The 17270-nt window shown below is 43.5% G+C and overlaps 1 protein-coding gene across 6 annotated transcripts in view; it reads left to right on the forward strand.

Annotated features, from left to right (window-relative positions):
* The window catches only part of MYO5C (myosin VC), a 115684-nt gene that overhangs the window by 77743 nt on the left and 20671 nt on the right, over positions 1-17270 (forward strand). For 4 of the 6 annotated variants that reach the window (XM_074394234.1, XM_003941618.4, XM_010352386.3 and 1 more), the window contains 6 exons: positions 1168-1255; positions 3478-3576; positions 4873-5027; positions 8518-8607; positions 11032-11182; positions 11840-12122. In XM_074394234.1, coding sequence (XP_074250335.1) covers positions 1168-1255; positions 3478-3576; positions 4873-5027; positions 8518-8607; positions 11032-11182; positions 11840-12122 — 866 coding nt within the window. The remainder of the gene's footprint in view (positions 1-1167; positions 1256-3477; positions 3577-4872; positions 5028-8517; positions 8608-11031; positions 11183-11839; positions 12123-17270) is intronic. The other 2 variants (XM_010352387.3, XM_010352388.3) reach the window with 2 other exon arrangements.

Here is a 17270-nt window from a genome sequence, read left to right on the forward strand (position 1 = left end):
TTATATATTCTTATGGCTGAATAACATCCTATTGTATGGATAGACTACAGTTACCCATACATACAGTGTAAGAAATGAGTGATTTCCAGGTCATTATCAAAAACATTTGCAATGTAACTAGAGAAAATGTAGGATTTAAAATTTTGCATGTATGATCTCAGTTTTATAAAATGTACATTTACCATATTGGGAAAAAAGGAATGACATCAAAATGCAAACAGTGGTTTCTTTTTCTAGGTTGTAGGTTGATAGGTGACCCATTTTATTAGATATAAGATGGACTTGAATTGGAGGAAAGAAGCTGAACTGACTCCTCCAATTCTAAGGTCAACAGAGTTCCTAACGTGTAGCCAGGGACACAGAATGGTGGCAGGTAGAGTCCCTAGAGGGCACACAGCTGCAGTGGCCATGCATGGTGGATCTTGCTGGGTCAGAGAAGCCTAGATTCTTTCTGTGTCAAATGCTCAGATCTGGAAGAACCTAAACACTATATGTCCCTTATAGGAAATATTTCTAGGTATCCGAGGATTCTCCTGGTTCTTGAGCCAAATTCAGTATGGACAAGGCCACCTCCTTATCAGGAAGGAAAGGCAAAACCATGCCCAAATCTCTGATTCTGTGGCTCCAGCTTCTGACATTTAGAAAGCCCATTTTCCCACACACGTATTTTAAAATTCTCTATGGTGGGCATTACTTTGTAATAAGAGCAAGATAAACGTAGTCAATCCATACAATAGGATATTATTCAGCAATAAGAATATATGAAATACTGATACATGCTACAGCATGGATGAACTTTGAAAACCTTATGCTAAGTGAAAGAAGCCAGACACAAAAGACCACCTATTCTATGATTTTATTTGTATGAGATGTCCAGAGTAGGCAAATCCACAGAGACAGAAAGTAGATGAGTGATTGCCAGGTGCTCAAAGGGAATGAGGAACTGCAGAGTGACACTAAAGATTAGTTTTCTTGTGGAGTAACAAAATATTCTGGAATTAAATAATGGTGATTGTAGCACAACTCTGACTACACTGAAAAACCTTTGAGTATACACCTATCATATGATATGTGAACTGTAGCTCAATAAAGCTGTTACCAAAAAAAAAAAAAAAATAGATTAAAATGCTTCTAAGCTAAATCCTGGTTTCTTTTTTATTGCTGCAGGATCTTGAAGAAGAATTAGACATGAAAGACAGAGTGATTAAAAAGCTACAAGACCAAGTTAAGATGCTAAGTAAGACAGCTGGAAAAGGTAAAAAATAATACTCGTTTTCTTATTCTTTTGAGCTAAGGCTAACATGTACTCAAGTGTTTATTTTCTATCTGGTCCAAAGCTTATGAAACCCAAAGGAATGATTCTCAAGTGGTGAGGTTTGGTGCCTAATGCTGGGCTAACAAAAAGATCCTTTGGGACAAGAAGACAGTTCTCTCCCCTCAGATGATACCAGATACACTCATGTGCTTGCAAGGGACATCCTATAATTAATACATTAACCTCTTCCTGTTAGCTCCCTTTTATAAAAAGTGAAATTGTGAAAACGTTTTCAATTAACTGCTTCGAAATTCACCTTCTCTCCCTGTTATAGATGTAGGATCAGTAATATCCAAATTTATATTAGAAAAGTAGAGAACTGGCCTGGTGCGGTGGCTGACGGTTATAATCCCAGCACTTTGGGAGGCCGAGGTGGGTGGATCACCTGAGGTCGGGGGTTTGAGAGGAGCCTGATCAACATGGAGAAACCCCATCTCTACTAAAAATACAAAATTAGCTGGGCATAGTGCCACATGCCTGTAATCCCAGCTACTTGGGAGGGTGAGGTAGGAGAATCACTGGAACCCAGGAGGTGGAGGGTTTGTTTGTTTGTTTGTTCCACCCCCCTGCCAAAAAAGAAAAGTAGAGAACTTGGCTGGGTATGGTGGCTCATGCCTGTAATCCCAGCACTTTGGGAAGCCAAGGCAGGCAGAACACGAGGTTAGGAGTTTGAGACCAGCCTGGCCAACATGATGAAACCCCATCTATACTAAAGATACAAAAAATTGGCCGGGCGCGGTGGCTCAAGCCTGTAATCCCAGCACTTTGGGAGGCCGAGGCGGGTGGATCACGAGGTCAAGAGATCGAGACCATCCTGGTCAACATGGTGAAACCCTGTCTCTACTAAAAATACTAAAAATTAGCTGGGCATGGTGGCGTGTGCCTGTAATCCCAGCTACTCAGGAGGCTGAGGCAGGAGAATTGCCTGAACCCAGGAGGCGGAGGTTGCGGTGAGCCGAGATCGCGCCATTGCACTCCAGCCTGGGCAACAAGAGCGAAACTCCGTCTCAAAAAAAAAAAAAAAAAAAAGATACAAAAAATTGTCCAGGCATGGTGGTGGATGCCTGTAATCCTAGCTATTCAGGAGGCTGAGGCAGGAGAATCACTTGAACCTGGGAGGTGGAGGTTGCAGTGAGCCGAGATCACGCCATTGCACTCCAGCCTGGGTGACAAGCTGAGACTCCATCTCAAAAAAAAAAAAAGAAAATTAGAGAACTACTAAGCAGACATCCTGAATGTGGACTGCACAGCACACATGCAGCATCCTCATGAGCCTCTGTGAAAGGGACTCTCAGCCTTTCTTCCCTTCTTCTGGTTCTGTCACTGAACTTTGCCAGTGTTCTGCTCCTGCTCGCATTTTTCACTCTTGCATTCTTTATTACTTTTTCCTCTTCTTCCCAGCCTTATTGCCAAGGCCATATCTTGTCTGTTTCTTTTTCTATATTCGTCTCTTTGAAGAGCTACTTTATTCTTATTCACCTCTCACCTCAAATTTGAAATGTCCACAAGCAAACTGAGGATCTTTCTCCTTCAGTAATAAATGACTAATGGCAGTCCAGTTCACCCCATGAGAGCAGGGCCCAGCTCTGTGCTTCTCAGCCCCCACTGCATCCCCACTGTTGGGATGAATGAATGAAACACCATTCACCCATTCACCACCCTGGCTTAGCTTTCAGACCTCTGACCTCCAGAGCTGTATGATTAAACATCTGTGTTGTTTTAAGCCACTGTGTTTGTGGTAACTTTTTACAGCAGCCATAGGAAACTAATACAGCCCTCTCAGTCAGGGTCATGCACATGGGTACTTTGCACACCAAATGTTTCACGAGTCTTCTTTCACAGTAGCATCAGCATCTTGAAGACAAGGCAACATCTTGGATTTCTTTACTGTTACCATGTGCTGGATACATATCAGGCACTCATACGGCTTTTCAAAGGATAACTGGGCCTTTTCAGCAGCAGCTGTACTCACTGATGTACTCACAAAGAGGAATCGCTGCTTGGAGAAATTCTTCAGGATACAATACACTACAGTTTTAGTGTATCTGAAAGCCACAGACATTTATGTGCAAACCAGCCAGAATGGGGTAGAAGAGTAGTCGCATTATGAACCTTGAAAGCTGCTTTTGTGTATGTAGCTGATTGTTTACCTCTATCTACAGCCAGTGATGTGCACTCATCCTCAGGACCCAAGGAGTACCTTGGAATGCTGCAATACAAGAGAGAAGACGAGGCCAAGCTCATTCAAAACCTCATTCTTGGTAGTGAAACCTGGAACTCTGGATTTTTGCTTTCTCTTTGAGAACTTGCACATCAGTCAGTGCCAAAGTCCTGGGCAGGGGTGGTCCTTTCTCTGCTTTCTTCTTCCACTGCTTCTTCCCCCAGCCCAGAGTTTCTCAACCTCAGCACTGTTGGCTGTGAGTGGGGAGTAACAAAGGATGGAGCAGCATCCTTGACTTGTCACTAGAAGCCAGCAGCAACCCTGAGTCATGACAATAAAGATGTCTCCAGGTATTGCCCAATGTCCTGTGGGGGCCAAAACTGTCCTCAGTTGAAAAGCATTGCACTGACCTTTTCCAAAGTCTAATTGTAGGATCAGAGTAGAAAATAGCCATCACCTCATTCTTGTGTCTCAGCACAGGAGCCATCATGGAAGTAACTGTGGCTCTGTGCTCCGTTTGACTTCTGAGAAATTTCTCTGCAGGCAGTGGGATGGAGCTTCCCAGCCGTGCATCAGTTACAGGAATGTCCCATGTGCCTACTCAAGAGTTGGTGGCCATAGAACCAGTCTTACTGCACTGTCTTCACTGTGACCTTCCACATGGTTTTCTAGAATAGGGAGAAAATCTGCCTCCCTCTCAGCTGGTCCCAAGATCTCAAAACAGAAAGCCAATGTGTAGCCTGCCTTCTTCTTCTTCAAACGATCCCCTCAGCTCATGTGAGCACCCCTACCCTTTTCTTTCCCTCCCTCTCACTGGTGTAATGCAGTGGGAGCCTCTTCTTTGTTCCTCTGTTTTCATGCAGCCGGAGGGGACATCCTTGTTTGCTTATCTTAATTTCTCTATAAGATTTCTCTTTCCCCTTCATCCCAACTCTGCGTCTCTGCCATTCTCTTCTCCCCAAGGCCAGCTAGACATCCTCTGCAGCATTGGCATGTGCCTGCTTTCCCTGTTCAAGGCAGCTTCATGTGATTGTGGACACTGTACCCCATCCCCACCAAACAGCTTGGAGTAGGGGTGCATGGAACTGGAGTTCCTTTCTTACAATGGGGTCTGAAATCCAGGGTTTCCACACCAGGGAAAAATAAAGATTCTGTCTGTTATTCAGCCTTTTAAGAAAGAGAACGTTCTTTGTAAACAAGAAGAGGAAAAAGTGTCACCTGTGTATTTTGTTCCAAGAAAGCCAGATGAAATTCCTCAAAGAGGAAAGAAATCTGTTTGCATTCAGACACTGCATCAAGTACAGAAAAGCAAACAAGCCCCTGCCCCTAGTCAGAGGTTCCTTAGGAGAAGAGCTGACCTGTCAGCTGTAATCTTTGTTGCCTCTCTTTGCTCCAGACTTGAAGCCCCGTGGTGTGGTGGTGAACATGATCCCTGGGCTCCCGGCTCACATCCTGTTCATGTGTGTACGCTACGCAGACTCTCTAAATGATGCCAACATGCTGAAGTCCCTCATGAACAGCACCATTAATGGCATCAAGCAGGTGGTTAAGGTAGGGAATGCCTTTGACATTGGCCCTTGGTATCACATCTACTTTAGGAACACCTGTGGGAATGACCAGATGCCCAGTGTTTGCCCATCCTGAGCCTCCAGTGTGTGGTGAGCCACATGATTCCTCAAAAAAAGTTTGAGGCCCGTCTAGTGAAGGGAGCCACACTGTTAGGGAAGGATAAATGGGTGAGCATCTGCCACAACCCTCAAAGCCTTACCTGCGAGACTGCAGCCTGCTAGCCACTGCCTCCACCGTGCTATCCCCTTAGGGTGTGAAGTTATCAGCTGTGCGGGGTATATGTTTTATCTATGTAACAAGGGTAAATCATGAGAAATAGAAAGGAGTGAAAAAGTAGTCATCTCTTCCCTTGGCAATTATATAATTCTTTATAAAAGCACATTGTGTATTTTTATTCCCAGTCCACAAATGAAGATGAATTGTGCGTTAGTTAGGTTAGTTACTTAGTAAAGCTAAGCTATTGTAGCTGTAAGACACCTACCACCTCCCTTTGCCAAATATACGGTGTCTAAAAAAGATAGTGGATTAGCCGGGCGCGGTGGCTCAAGCCTGTAATCCCAGCACTTTGGAAGGCCGAGGCGGGTGGATCACCAGGTCAAGAGATCGAGACCATCCTGGTCAACATGGTGAAACCCCATCTCTACTAAAAACACAAAAAATTAGCTGGGCAAGGTGGCACGTGCCTGTAATCCCAGCTACTCAGGAGGCTGAGGCAGGAGAATTGCCTGAACCCAGGAGGCGGAGGTCACAGTGAGCCGAGATTGCGCCATTGCACTCTAGCCTGGGTAACAAGAGCGAAACTCCGTCTCAAAAAAGAAAAGAAAAGAAAAAAGATAGTGGATTTATTTTTGCTCATAGCAGTTCCATAATGAGCCATCTAGGATGGAAGGTAGCTCTGTTCTACGTGATCACACAGGGATCCAGGTTCCTTCCAGCTTGCTGTTGGCCATTCCCTAAGTCAGTGTCCTTACTGGAATATTGGACAAGCAGGCAGCCAGCAGTTTACCACTGGGCAAGAGGGGACACAGACCATGTGTGTATGGTACACACGTCAGAAGTCACCAGCTGAGCTCTTTATGAGCAATCACCTCTTATGGTATGACAAGTGGACAACGATCAAAAATGACAGTGACAAAGAGCGGGACTTTGTGAAGGCCAACTTAACAGTACCCAAGATTGCTGATTTCCTTTCCAACTGTAGCATAATCCTAAAATCATTCTTAGCTTACTGATTGTTTTTCCTGGAAACTCCGAAAGTTATCAATGAGTAAATAACTGTATCTAAGCCTTGAAGATTTTTTTTAAACAGACCTGAATCCTTGCTTACAGGGATAGTTGCTTTGTAAAAAGAGCTCTCTGCTAATGCTTGGCTCATTCTGGAATCTTGGGAAGGTGAGCCGCCAGAGCGTGGGTAGGATGTTGACTCAGTACAGAGCCAGACCTGGTGCTATCCTGAGTGTGGAAATTCCATTAGCCACAGTGGAGTTAGTACAAAAACCTTTCTTTTTCTAGGAAATAACCAGTTTACAGTTATGTTTAAAAGTACCCGTGTCTGGAGGTGGAGGTTGCAGTGAGCTGAGATCGTACCACTGCACTTCAGCCTAGGTGACAGAGCTAGACTCCATCTCAAAAAAGAAAAAATAAGTACCCGTTTCTGGGAATTATAATGTACTGGTCCATTTTGGAAGGGGGCAATAAGGCATAGATCCAGTGTCTTTCATGCACCTCCAAAAGAGAAGTGATGTTCAATATTAGGATATGTTTGAATTTTTAGTTAGGGGACAGCCTTCCTTATTTTTAGAAAAATATATATTCTAAAGAGTAATGAGGAATGAAATTCTATTTTAAATACTCTAGGGAAGGCCAGGTGTGGTGGCTCACACCTGTAATCCCAGCACTTGGGGAGGCTGAGGTGGACGGATCACTTGAGCTCACGAGTTCAAGACCACCAGCCTGGGTAACATGGTGAAACTTCATCACTACAAGAAATACAAAAATTGTCCAGGTGTGGTGGTGTGCACCTGTAGTCCCAGCTACTCAGGAAGCTAAGGTGGGAAGATCACTTGAGCCCAGAAGGCAGAGGTTGCAGTAAGCCAAGATCACACCACTGCACTCCAGCCTGGGCGATAGGGCCAGAGCTTGTGTCAAAAATAAATAAATAAATGAACAAACTCTAGGAAGAAATAAAAATTAAAACTAGATTTATGAGAGGTCAGAGTATGGTAATTCTCCTCTCCTTCCAGAAATATCAAGAATTCATTATTTATCTGGAGTTAGGAATAGAAAATTCACATTTGTTTGGTGCTGGATACTTCATAGTCACTGTTTTCACAGGAGCCACCAGTGTTTTTGGAAGAGCTCCCATAAATTGATGTTTTCCCTGTCCATATTTGCATAAATTGGTTCTTCTTAAGATAAGCTGGCATTGTGTTCCAGCCCAGGACACACAGTATTTGTCTCCCTTTGCTGCTCTGGGGTGTTCAGCTAAATATTCATAAACCAAGAAATGGATGGCCTGAGGCCTATAGAACCCCTTTCTTACCAGCACCATCAGTCTCAACTTCTCCGTGGCCCCCTCCCTCTGCCTTTGCCTGTGCCCAGGACCTGCCCCTCCCTCCTCCAGCACACAGCAGTTACAGCGATGTGCCCACATACCCTCTTCAGCCACTGTTCCCTTCCCTCCACCCCAGACTGCCAAAGTGCTTAAACCAGTGGTCTCCACCAGTTCTCTTTGTCACTCCTTGTAATCTGCCTTTGAACCCATCACTCTACAGAGAGATCACTCGTAATTCCTCTTGCTAAAACCAGTCCTGTTTCTTTACTTTTTATTCTGTTTAAACTGGCCAAAGCATTAGCACCATCTCCTTGAAAGGTTCCTCCCCTGTCTTTTAAATCCCAGGATTTTCCCTGTTTTCCTCTTCCCCGTCTGATCACTGTATACCTCTGCCTTCTCTGGTTATTCCCCTTCTTCCTCCCCTGTAAGTGGAGGCCTTCTCCGCGACAGTCCTAGCCCTGAGCTCTTGTCTCTCCCCCCGTTTCCCTCAAGGGCTAGACCTCCTGCCTCTCTGAAGTTTCCTCAGCTGCCCCACCTCCCCATCCTCTCTCTCTGTCCTCTGAGCTTTGGTGGCACAGTCTACAGCCATCGTGTGGGCACTTGACCACATTCTGAGCTCTATCTATCTTGCCAGTGAGAGTGTGAACTCCGGGGAGAAAGAAGTGAAACTTACACTTCTGCATTCCTTCAGGGCCCACTTCACACTTCGTAATGAGTGACACAAAATGTACAGAAACATTACAAACTGTGACCTGCTAAATAAATATAAGCTGTTATCATCAGAGTATGAATTGGACAAAGGCTTTAGTGAATAAAAGAAAAATTAATTTTGGTCAAAAGCTACAAATAACCAAACAGGTAAGATGCTCAGAGGCACAAGTTATCAAGTCCGATTTTGTCTTTTCTTATTTTTCTAAGGAACATTTAGAAGACTTTGAGATGCTGTCTTTTTGGCTTTCCAACACTTGTCATTTCCTCAATTGCCTGAAGCAGTACAGCGGAGAAGAGGTAGGGGGCGCCTGCCTGCTTGTTGTTTTGTGCTGACCGTCCCTAAACCTCCTGAGCCTCTATTATCTTCACCCAGGAAGCCAACAGCACATTATCGGCTGGATTCTTGGGTGTACACCACAGGAAAGTGACTTCTGGAAGCAGCTTAGATTTGGGGCTCAGTGCTAAGCTTCCTAGGTTTCCATTGCTTTTAAATCAATAGGTAGATAAGATGAATTTTAAGTTTCCTTCTGTTTGTAAGACTTTTAGCATTGTGACTCTAAAATACAGCCTCTGGTTTCAAACGCCTGTTTCTTCACAGTTGTTCTCTCTACAGGACTCTAACTGTTCCTCCATAATCTATAAATATGTTTCCTTTGCCATTCCAACTCTGCTTCCAGGAGGCTGATGTCATAAAAGAGGTCTCCACCTTCAAATACTCTTAGAGAAAAATTTCATTGAACTAAAGTAGCAAAGTGGCTTTAGTTTTCAGTGCTCTCCAAAACGGCTGTACCATCTCACAGTCCCACTGGGAGTGTTTGATGCTTCCATTGTCTCATACCTTCACCAGCACTTGGTATTGACCAACACTTTTATTATTTACCAGCGTCATGGGTATAAAGTTATATCTTATTGACTTAAATTACATTTATCTGGTCTCTAGAAAAGTCCAGCATGATTTTATATGTTTGTTGGTCATTTGAGTTTCCTTTTGAATTGCTTAGTCACATCCTTTCTTTTTCTTAGGGTTGTTTTTTGTTGTTACTGACTTGTAGGAGGTCTTTATATAATATGCATAGACTGTAGTTTAGCTTCTAATTTTCTCTATGAAGTCCCTTGTCAGACAGTTTTTGAATTTTGATATGCTTAAAACTGTCAATCCTGTTCATTTATGATGTGTGTCTTGTTAATAAATTCTTCCCTGCCCTGAGATCATGAAGATACTCTCTTCTAAACTTTTATAGTTCACAATTAGAGTTCACAATTAATTATGTTTTGACCTATCCAAAAGCTGTCTCCCAGGCTGGAGTGCACTGGCACGAACTCAGCTCACTGCAAACTTCGCCTCCCGGGTTCAAGCAATTCTCCTGCCTCAGCCTCCTGAGGTGCTGGGTCAACAGGCATGCGCCACCACACCTGGCTAATAGAGACAGGATTTCACCATGTTGGGCAGGCTGGTCTCGAGCTCCTGATCTCAAGTGATCAGCCTGCCTCAGCCTCCCAAAGTGCTGGGATTACAGGCGTGAGCCACCACGTCCAGCCTTATAATGTCCTATTCTTAATGTTTTCTTTTTCTTTAGTCTCTTGGAACATGTTAAACATATTCCATTAGTTGACTAAGGCTACTACAACAAAATACCGCAGGCTGAGTGTCTTAAACAACAGATTCATTTCCTCACAGTTCTGGAGGCTAAACATCTGGTATCAGAGGGCCAGCATGGTCACTTCCTAGTGAGAGTTTTCTTCCTAGCTTGCTGTCAACCACCTTCTCCATCCCTGTGTCCTCACAGGAACTTTCCTGAGTGCCTGGGTCAGGGAGAGGGAGAGGGGGAGAGAGAGGGCAAGCTCTATCTGGTATCTTTTTTTTTTTTTTTTTTTTTAGACAGAGTCTCGCTGCGTCACCCAGGCTGGACTGCAGTGGCGCAATCTTGGCTCACTGCAACCTCCACCTCCCGGGTTCAAGTGATTCTCCTGCCTTACCTCCCAAGTAGGTGGGACTACAAGTGTGTGCCACCATGCCCAGCTAATTTTTGTATTTTTAGTAGAGACGGGGTTTTACCATGTTGGCCAGCATGGTCTTGATCTCTTGCCTCTCAAAATGCTGGGATTACAGACATGAGCCACCACGCCCAGCTGGTGGCTGGTGTCTCTTCTTATAAGGACACCAATGTTATTATTAGATCACAGACTTATCGTTATGACCTCATTTAACTTTCATTACCTCCCGAAGGGCCCCATCTCCAAATACAGCCACGCTAAGGGGTTAGGACTTCAACATATGATTTTTAGGAGGACACAAACATTCAGTCCTTAACACAGACTTTAAAAATATTTCAACTTTGTCTGTAACCTGTAATTATAAGGTTATGAATCTCATTTATTGTATCTTCCTTTTAACAGCAGTTTGTTTCCTTGGATGCTCTGCAGTTTTGTTTTCCTATGCACTTCCATGGGCATTCTATAAGTTTTTCCACTTAATCTATAGCTTCCAGGGACAATGTTTGTAGGGAAGTGGTTGGAACAGTGACACTATGACAGACTGGAATCGTATAGGAAATCAGTGCAGTTTTTTCTTAGAGAAGCATCTACCCCAAGCATCACGAACTCATTTGATATAAATCAGACATTAAGTTTTAAGGTAAAAGAGTTACAGTAGAAGCTGATTATTCTATTAATTTCCTACATGTTTGTATTCTTATATTTCATGTTTACTATTACTTTTAGGAATTCATGAAGCATAACAGTCCGCAACAGAATAAGAACTGCTTGAACAATTTTGACCTTTCAGAATACAGACAGATTCTCAGTGATGTGGCTATACGAATATATCATCAATTTATTATCATAATGGAAAATAATATCCAACCCATAATAGGTAAGAAGAGAATTGATCACCAAAAAATATAGTAACATTAAGACTTTTTAAAACATAAACTTGCTATGTGTAATGTGTGCTTATGTGTAACATTGTTTAAAAAGCCAAGGAAATATAATCATGTAAATATTTACCTTTTAATTCTTTGCTTGCTTAAAGTGATTCCATAAATAATAGTACACTGCTGGTAGTTTTCTTTCCAGAAGGATGATTTATCCTAAAGAAAAAAACTTGGGAGAACTTCTCCCACGACTATTACGTGTAGTCCTTATACTTCTTGGCTTAGCTAAGTATTTTTGAAATCCTAAAGCCCCATCTGAATTATTGTATACTTTCCTTAATTTCCTGAAATTTAAATACTTGAGGCTTTAATGCCCAGGCCATGAGTTGTCATGCTAACCGGTTCTGTTTCCTGTGAAGCTGAAAAAAATGCTGCTTCAAACCTAGAGCTGCAGCCCCGCGGGAAACAGCTGCGCATCCCTACCCCCGACACACCCTGGTGTCCCAAACCCTCGATTCTTTTGCTTCCTCTATCACAACTACATCCCCCGACTCTTGTAGAAAAATGTTCCATCTCCTGAAACAGCCAGAAGAGCGTCAGGAACGTTCCGCGCGTGTCTCCTGGCGTGTCAGCGCAGCCTCCCCGTCTCTCCGCAGTGCCGGGGATGCTGGAGTACGAGAGCCTGCAGGGCATTTCTGGCCTGAAGCCCACCGGCCTCCGGAAGCGCTCCTCCAGCATCGATGACACGGACACCTACACCATGACCTCCGTCCTGCAGCAGCTGAGCTACTTCTACAGCACCATGTGCCAGAACGGCCTGGACCCAGAGCTCGCGAGGCAGGCGGTGAAGCAGCTCTTCTTCCTGATCGGGGCCGTCACGCTGAACAGCCTCTTCCTGCGCAAGGACATGTGCTCCTGCAGAAAAGGGATGCAGATCAGGTAAAACCCATCAACCGCCGCTCAGGCAGCGCCCAGCAGAAAGGATGCTCTTAAAATCCGAGGCCACGCACGCCTGACCATCCCTGCGGTGGCGTCAGACCCCCGTTTAGGCCCTACTGTTGAGGGGATATTCGAGTCAGCCTCAGCGTCCTGGGATGCTGGCGCCCAGGGCCTACCCACCTTGCGCCACCCCGTGCCAACGTGATGCGCTGGCCTAGCCACCTTAACCGAGAACCAGTAACTGTGTATCTTAAATTCTGGCCCTCTAGGATGATCATGCACTCAACCAGTAGTGACCGCCTTCTCTCAATAGCACTGCCAGGCAGAGAACACAGAACAAGGAAAAATCGATACGATCCCTGCCCTTGAGGCTCTCAGAACAGCTAAATAATAATTGAAGGCAAACAAGTGTTGCAGGAAGTGCATCAGAGCGGAGAGATACTGCAGACAGAAAAGTTGGGGAAGCCAGAGAGTTATGCCTGGAGTGATACAGGAAACAGAGAAGACGTTCCAAGCAAGAGACATGGTCAGAGGCATTGGGGAGAGGGAGTGGGGACCCCTGCTCAGGCTGCATGTGGAGTAAGCAGAGGCTGGTGTGGGGAGCAGGAGGACCAGGGTAGAGAGGTAGGTGGATCCAGACTGGGAGGGTCTGGAATGCCAGGCTAAGGCATTTGGAGTTCATCCTGAACACTTGGTAATCTAGTTCTGAGGTGTGTCTGTTATCTCTTAATTGAGAGACCATGGACCCTGAGCTTCTGTTTGAATTAACACTGATCAAGTGATTGGAAAACACATAAAATGGGATAGATATTTAAGTTTCTTATAATGTGTGCAAGAATTCAATACCTGTATCTGTTATGAGAACTTGGGGTAGTGATGATGGTAATGATGTAAGGGAAGGTGACAAAGAACATATCATTATGCTAAGTGAAATAAGCCAGACACAGAAAAACAAACATCAGATGCTCTCACTTATTTATGGGAGCTAGAAATTAAAACAATTGAATTTATAAAGATGGAGAGTAGAAGGATGGTTACCAGAGGCTGGTTAATGGGTACAAAAAAAAGGTGGAAAGAATAAATAGGACCTACCATTTGATAGTGCAACAGGGTGACTGTAATCAATAATAATTTAATTGTATATTTTAAAATAACTTAAGAGGCCAGGCATGGTGGCTCACGCCCGTAATCCCAGCACTTTGGGAGGCCGAGGTAGGTGGATCGCCTGAGGTCAGGAGTTCAAGACCAGCCTGGTTAACATGGTGAAACCCCATCTCTACTAAAAATTTAAAAATTTGCCCGGCGTGGCGGTGCACACCTGTAATCCTAGCTACTCAGGAGGCTGAGGCAGGAGAATTGCTTGAGCCCAGGAAGTGGAGGTTGCAGTGAGTCGAGATCACACCATTGCACTCCAACCTGGGTGACACAGTGAGACTCTGTCTCAAATAAATAAATGATAAAAAAATAAAATAACTTAGAGTGTGATTGGACTGTTTGTAACTCAGCATAAATGCTTGAGGAAATAGATTTCCCATTCTCCATGAAGTGCTTATTTTACATTGCATGCCTTTATCAAAACATTTCATGGGCCAGGCACAGTGGTTCATGTCTGTAATCCCAGGACTTTGGGAGGCCAAGGTAGGTGGATCATTTGAGGTCAGGAGTTCAAGACCAGCCTGAGCAAAATGGTGAAACCTTTATCTCTACTAAAAATACCAAAAAATTAGCCAGGCTTGGTGGTACATGCCTGTAATCTCAGCTACTCGGGTGGCTGAGGCAAGAGAATCACTTGAACTGGGGAGCCGGAGGTTGCAGTGAGCCAAGATGGCACCTCTGCACTCCAGCCTGGGTGACAAAGCAAGACTCTGTCTCAAAAAAACGAAATAAATTTCATGTACCCCCTAAATATGTATACCTACTATGTACCCACAAAAATTAAAACTTTTTTTTAATTTAAGGATCTTAAGTCAAAAAATAAATGTGAGAGGCATCCTTTACACCCTTTCTAGCATTAGTGCAACTTGGAGTTGCAGTCAGTCCCCACAGACCATTCCCACAAATTCCCATGACACCAGGACGTGGTTTTCAGTTAGGAAAGAGTATTCAGGACTCGTCTTTGTGGATCTTTATCTCTTCGTTGAGAAATGAAAGTTATGCTTATTTCTCAAGCTCCAATCAGATATCCTATAGCCGTCTGTGGGAGGTTTCAGCCCTAAAGTAAAGACACATCAGAGCCTTTGCTAAACTCAATTCTCACTCCATCAGTGGGTCCCCCAAGACTGAGTAGAGACAAGAGTGAAAAGGATCATGAGGAAGACTCATGACTTTAGGTCTTAAAACAACTTCTTTGAGGACAGGCAAACATCTGCCCCCTCGAGGTACCCAGTACTTTTTCCCTTCTATCAGGTGGAAGTGGCCATCAGAGAAGTAATGCTTTGACAGTGCTGTGCTCTGAGTAGCATGTGCATTTTACAGGCTTTCATTTATTCATTTGGATATTTGTTAAGTGCCTGCCATAGCAAGGCCTACAAAGAATCTGAAGTGGCTTTACAATGAAAACACAAGCAATAATATAATAAAAACATGAACACAAGTAGAAAACTATAAATAGTGGGCAGAGTAGCTTGAAAACTGGCTCTGGGCTTCCTAGGTGCCAGGACAAAGAGTAAAACATGATCAGCTCTTTGGTTTCATTGGGTATTATGAAGCAGAGCAGTTCCTGGGAAGATACAAAGATTTTCCTACTACCTAATTATTTTTAGTTCCTAGTCACGAATTACAAAAATAATGCCTCAGGTGGAATGGAACTTTATCTCATTATTACCGCATGAACGTTTTTGCAGCAGTTTCCATTGTGGCTGCTTTGCCCAGTGTCTCATGGAGACAGTTCTCTTACGAACTAGAATAATGCAGGCTGAGGAAATCTGGGGAGAATATGAAAGTCAAGGATTTGAGTCTTGAAGAACAAGTAGGATTTCAACAGACCGAGAATTACAGGGTGAAATGATGGAAAACTGAAGGCAGGATACGAACAGCCCCGTTTGAATGCAGCACACCAGGAATGATGGGAAAATTGGTTAGAAAGAGAGTGGAATGCTAAGGTGAGAAATGCATGGTTTTTGTTGTTGTTTGTAGTTTGTTTGTTTGAGATGGGGTCTTATTCTGTGGGTAAGTGCAATGGTGCACTCCCAGGCTGGAGTGCAATGGTGCAGCCTCCGCCTCCCAGGCTTAAGTGATCCTTCCATCTCAGCCTCCCAAGTAGCTGGGCCCACAGGCAAGTGCCACCATACGTGGCTAATTTTTATACTTTTGCTTGAGACAGGTTTTTGCTATGTTGCCCAGGCTGGTCTTGAACTCCTGAGCTCAAGCAGTCTGCCCGCCTTGGCATCCCAAAGTTCTGGGATTATAGGCGTGAGCCACTGTGCCCAGCTGAGAAATGCATGTTTAGTCCCTCAGCAGAGGCAGCCACTACAGATATTTTTCTTGAACAGGTTTGAATTACGAATTCAGTTTCTTTAATAGCTGTAGGACTCTTCAGGTTATGTATTTCATCTTATTTGAGTTTTGGTAGTTTGTGGTTTTCAAGGAATTGGTCCATTTCACCTAATTTGTTGAGTTTATGTGCATTGAACTGTTTGTAATATTTCCTTCTTCTCCTTCTAATTTCTGCAGGATCGGTAGTGATATTTGTCTTCCATTCCTGATACTGGTAATTTATGTCTTCTGTTTTTTTATTGGTCAGATTTGCTAGAGGTCTATTAATTGTATTGATTTTTTTCGAAGAACAACTTTTTGAATTCATTGATTCATTGATTTTTATTATTATTGGTATCATATGTTAAGTTCTGGAGTACATGTGTGGAGCATACAGGTTTGTTACATAGGTATACACGTGCCATGGTAGTTTGCTGCATCCGTCACCCCATCATCTATATTAGGTACTTATCGTAATGCTATCCCTCCCCTCCCCTCCCACCCCCTGACAGGTCCTGATGCATGATGTACCCCTCCCTGTGTCCATGTGTTCTTATTGTTAACACCCACTTATGAGTAAGAACATGCGGTGTTTGGTTTTTTACTCTTGTGTCTTTGCTGAGGTTGATGGTTTCCAGTTTTATCTATGTATCTGCAAAGGACATGAAATCATCCTTTTTTATGGCTGCATAGTATTCCATGGTGTATATGTGCCAACACATTTTCTTTATCCAGTCTGTCATTGATGGGCATTTGGATTGGTTCCAAGTCTCTGCTATTGTGAACAGTGCCGAGGTAAACATACGTGTGCATGTGTCTTTATAACAGAATGAGTTATAATCCTCTGGTTATAGAGCCATTAATGAGATTGCTGGGTCAAATGGTATTTCTAGTTCTAGGTCCTTGAGGAATTGCCACACTGTCTTCCACAATGGTTGAATTAATTTACACTCCCACCAACAGTGTAGAAGTGTTTCTATTTTTTCACATCCTCTCCAGTATCAGCAGTCTCCTGATTTTTTAATGCTCGCCATTCTAATTGGTGTGAGATGGTATCTCAATGTGGTTTTGACTTGCCTTTCTCTAATGATCAGTGATGATGAGCTTTTTTTTCATATGTTTGTTGGCTGCATAAATGTCTTCTTTTGAGAAGTGTCGGTTTATATCCTTTGCCCACTTTTTGATGGGGTCGTTTGTTTTTTTTCTTCTCAATTTGTTTAAGTTCTTTGTAGATTCTGGATAATTGCCCTTTGTCAGATGGGTAGATTGCATTTCTCCCATTCTGTTGGTTGCCCTTTCTCTCTAATGTTATCTTCTTTTGCTCTGCAGAGGTTTTTTAGTTTAATTAGATCCCATTTGTCCATTTTGGCTTTTGTTGCCATTGCTTTTGGTGTTTTAGTCGTGAAGTCCTTGCCCATGCCTACGTCCTGAATGGTATTGCTGAGGTTTTCTTCTAGGGTTTTTATGGTTTTAGGTCTTAATGTTTAAATCTTTAATTCACCTGGAGTTAATTTTTGTATAAGGTATAAGGAAGGGATCCAGTTTCAACTTTCTGAATATGGCTAGCCAGTTTTCCCAACACCATTATTGAATAGGGAATCCTTTCCCCATTGCTTGTTTTTGTCAGGTTTGTCAAAAATCAAATGGTTGTAGGTATGTGGCGTTATTTCTGAG

Source organism: Saimiri boliviensis, chromosome 2 (genome assembly GCF_048565385.1).
Source record: "Saimiri boliviensis isolate mSaiBol1 chromosome 2, mSaiBol1.pri, whole genome shotgun sequence".
NCBI classification, from domain to species: Eukaryota; Metazoa; Chordata; class Mammalia; order Primates; family Cebidae; genus Saimiri; species Saimiri boliviensis.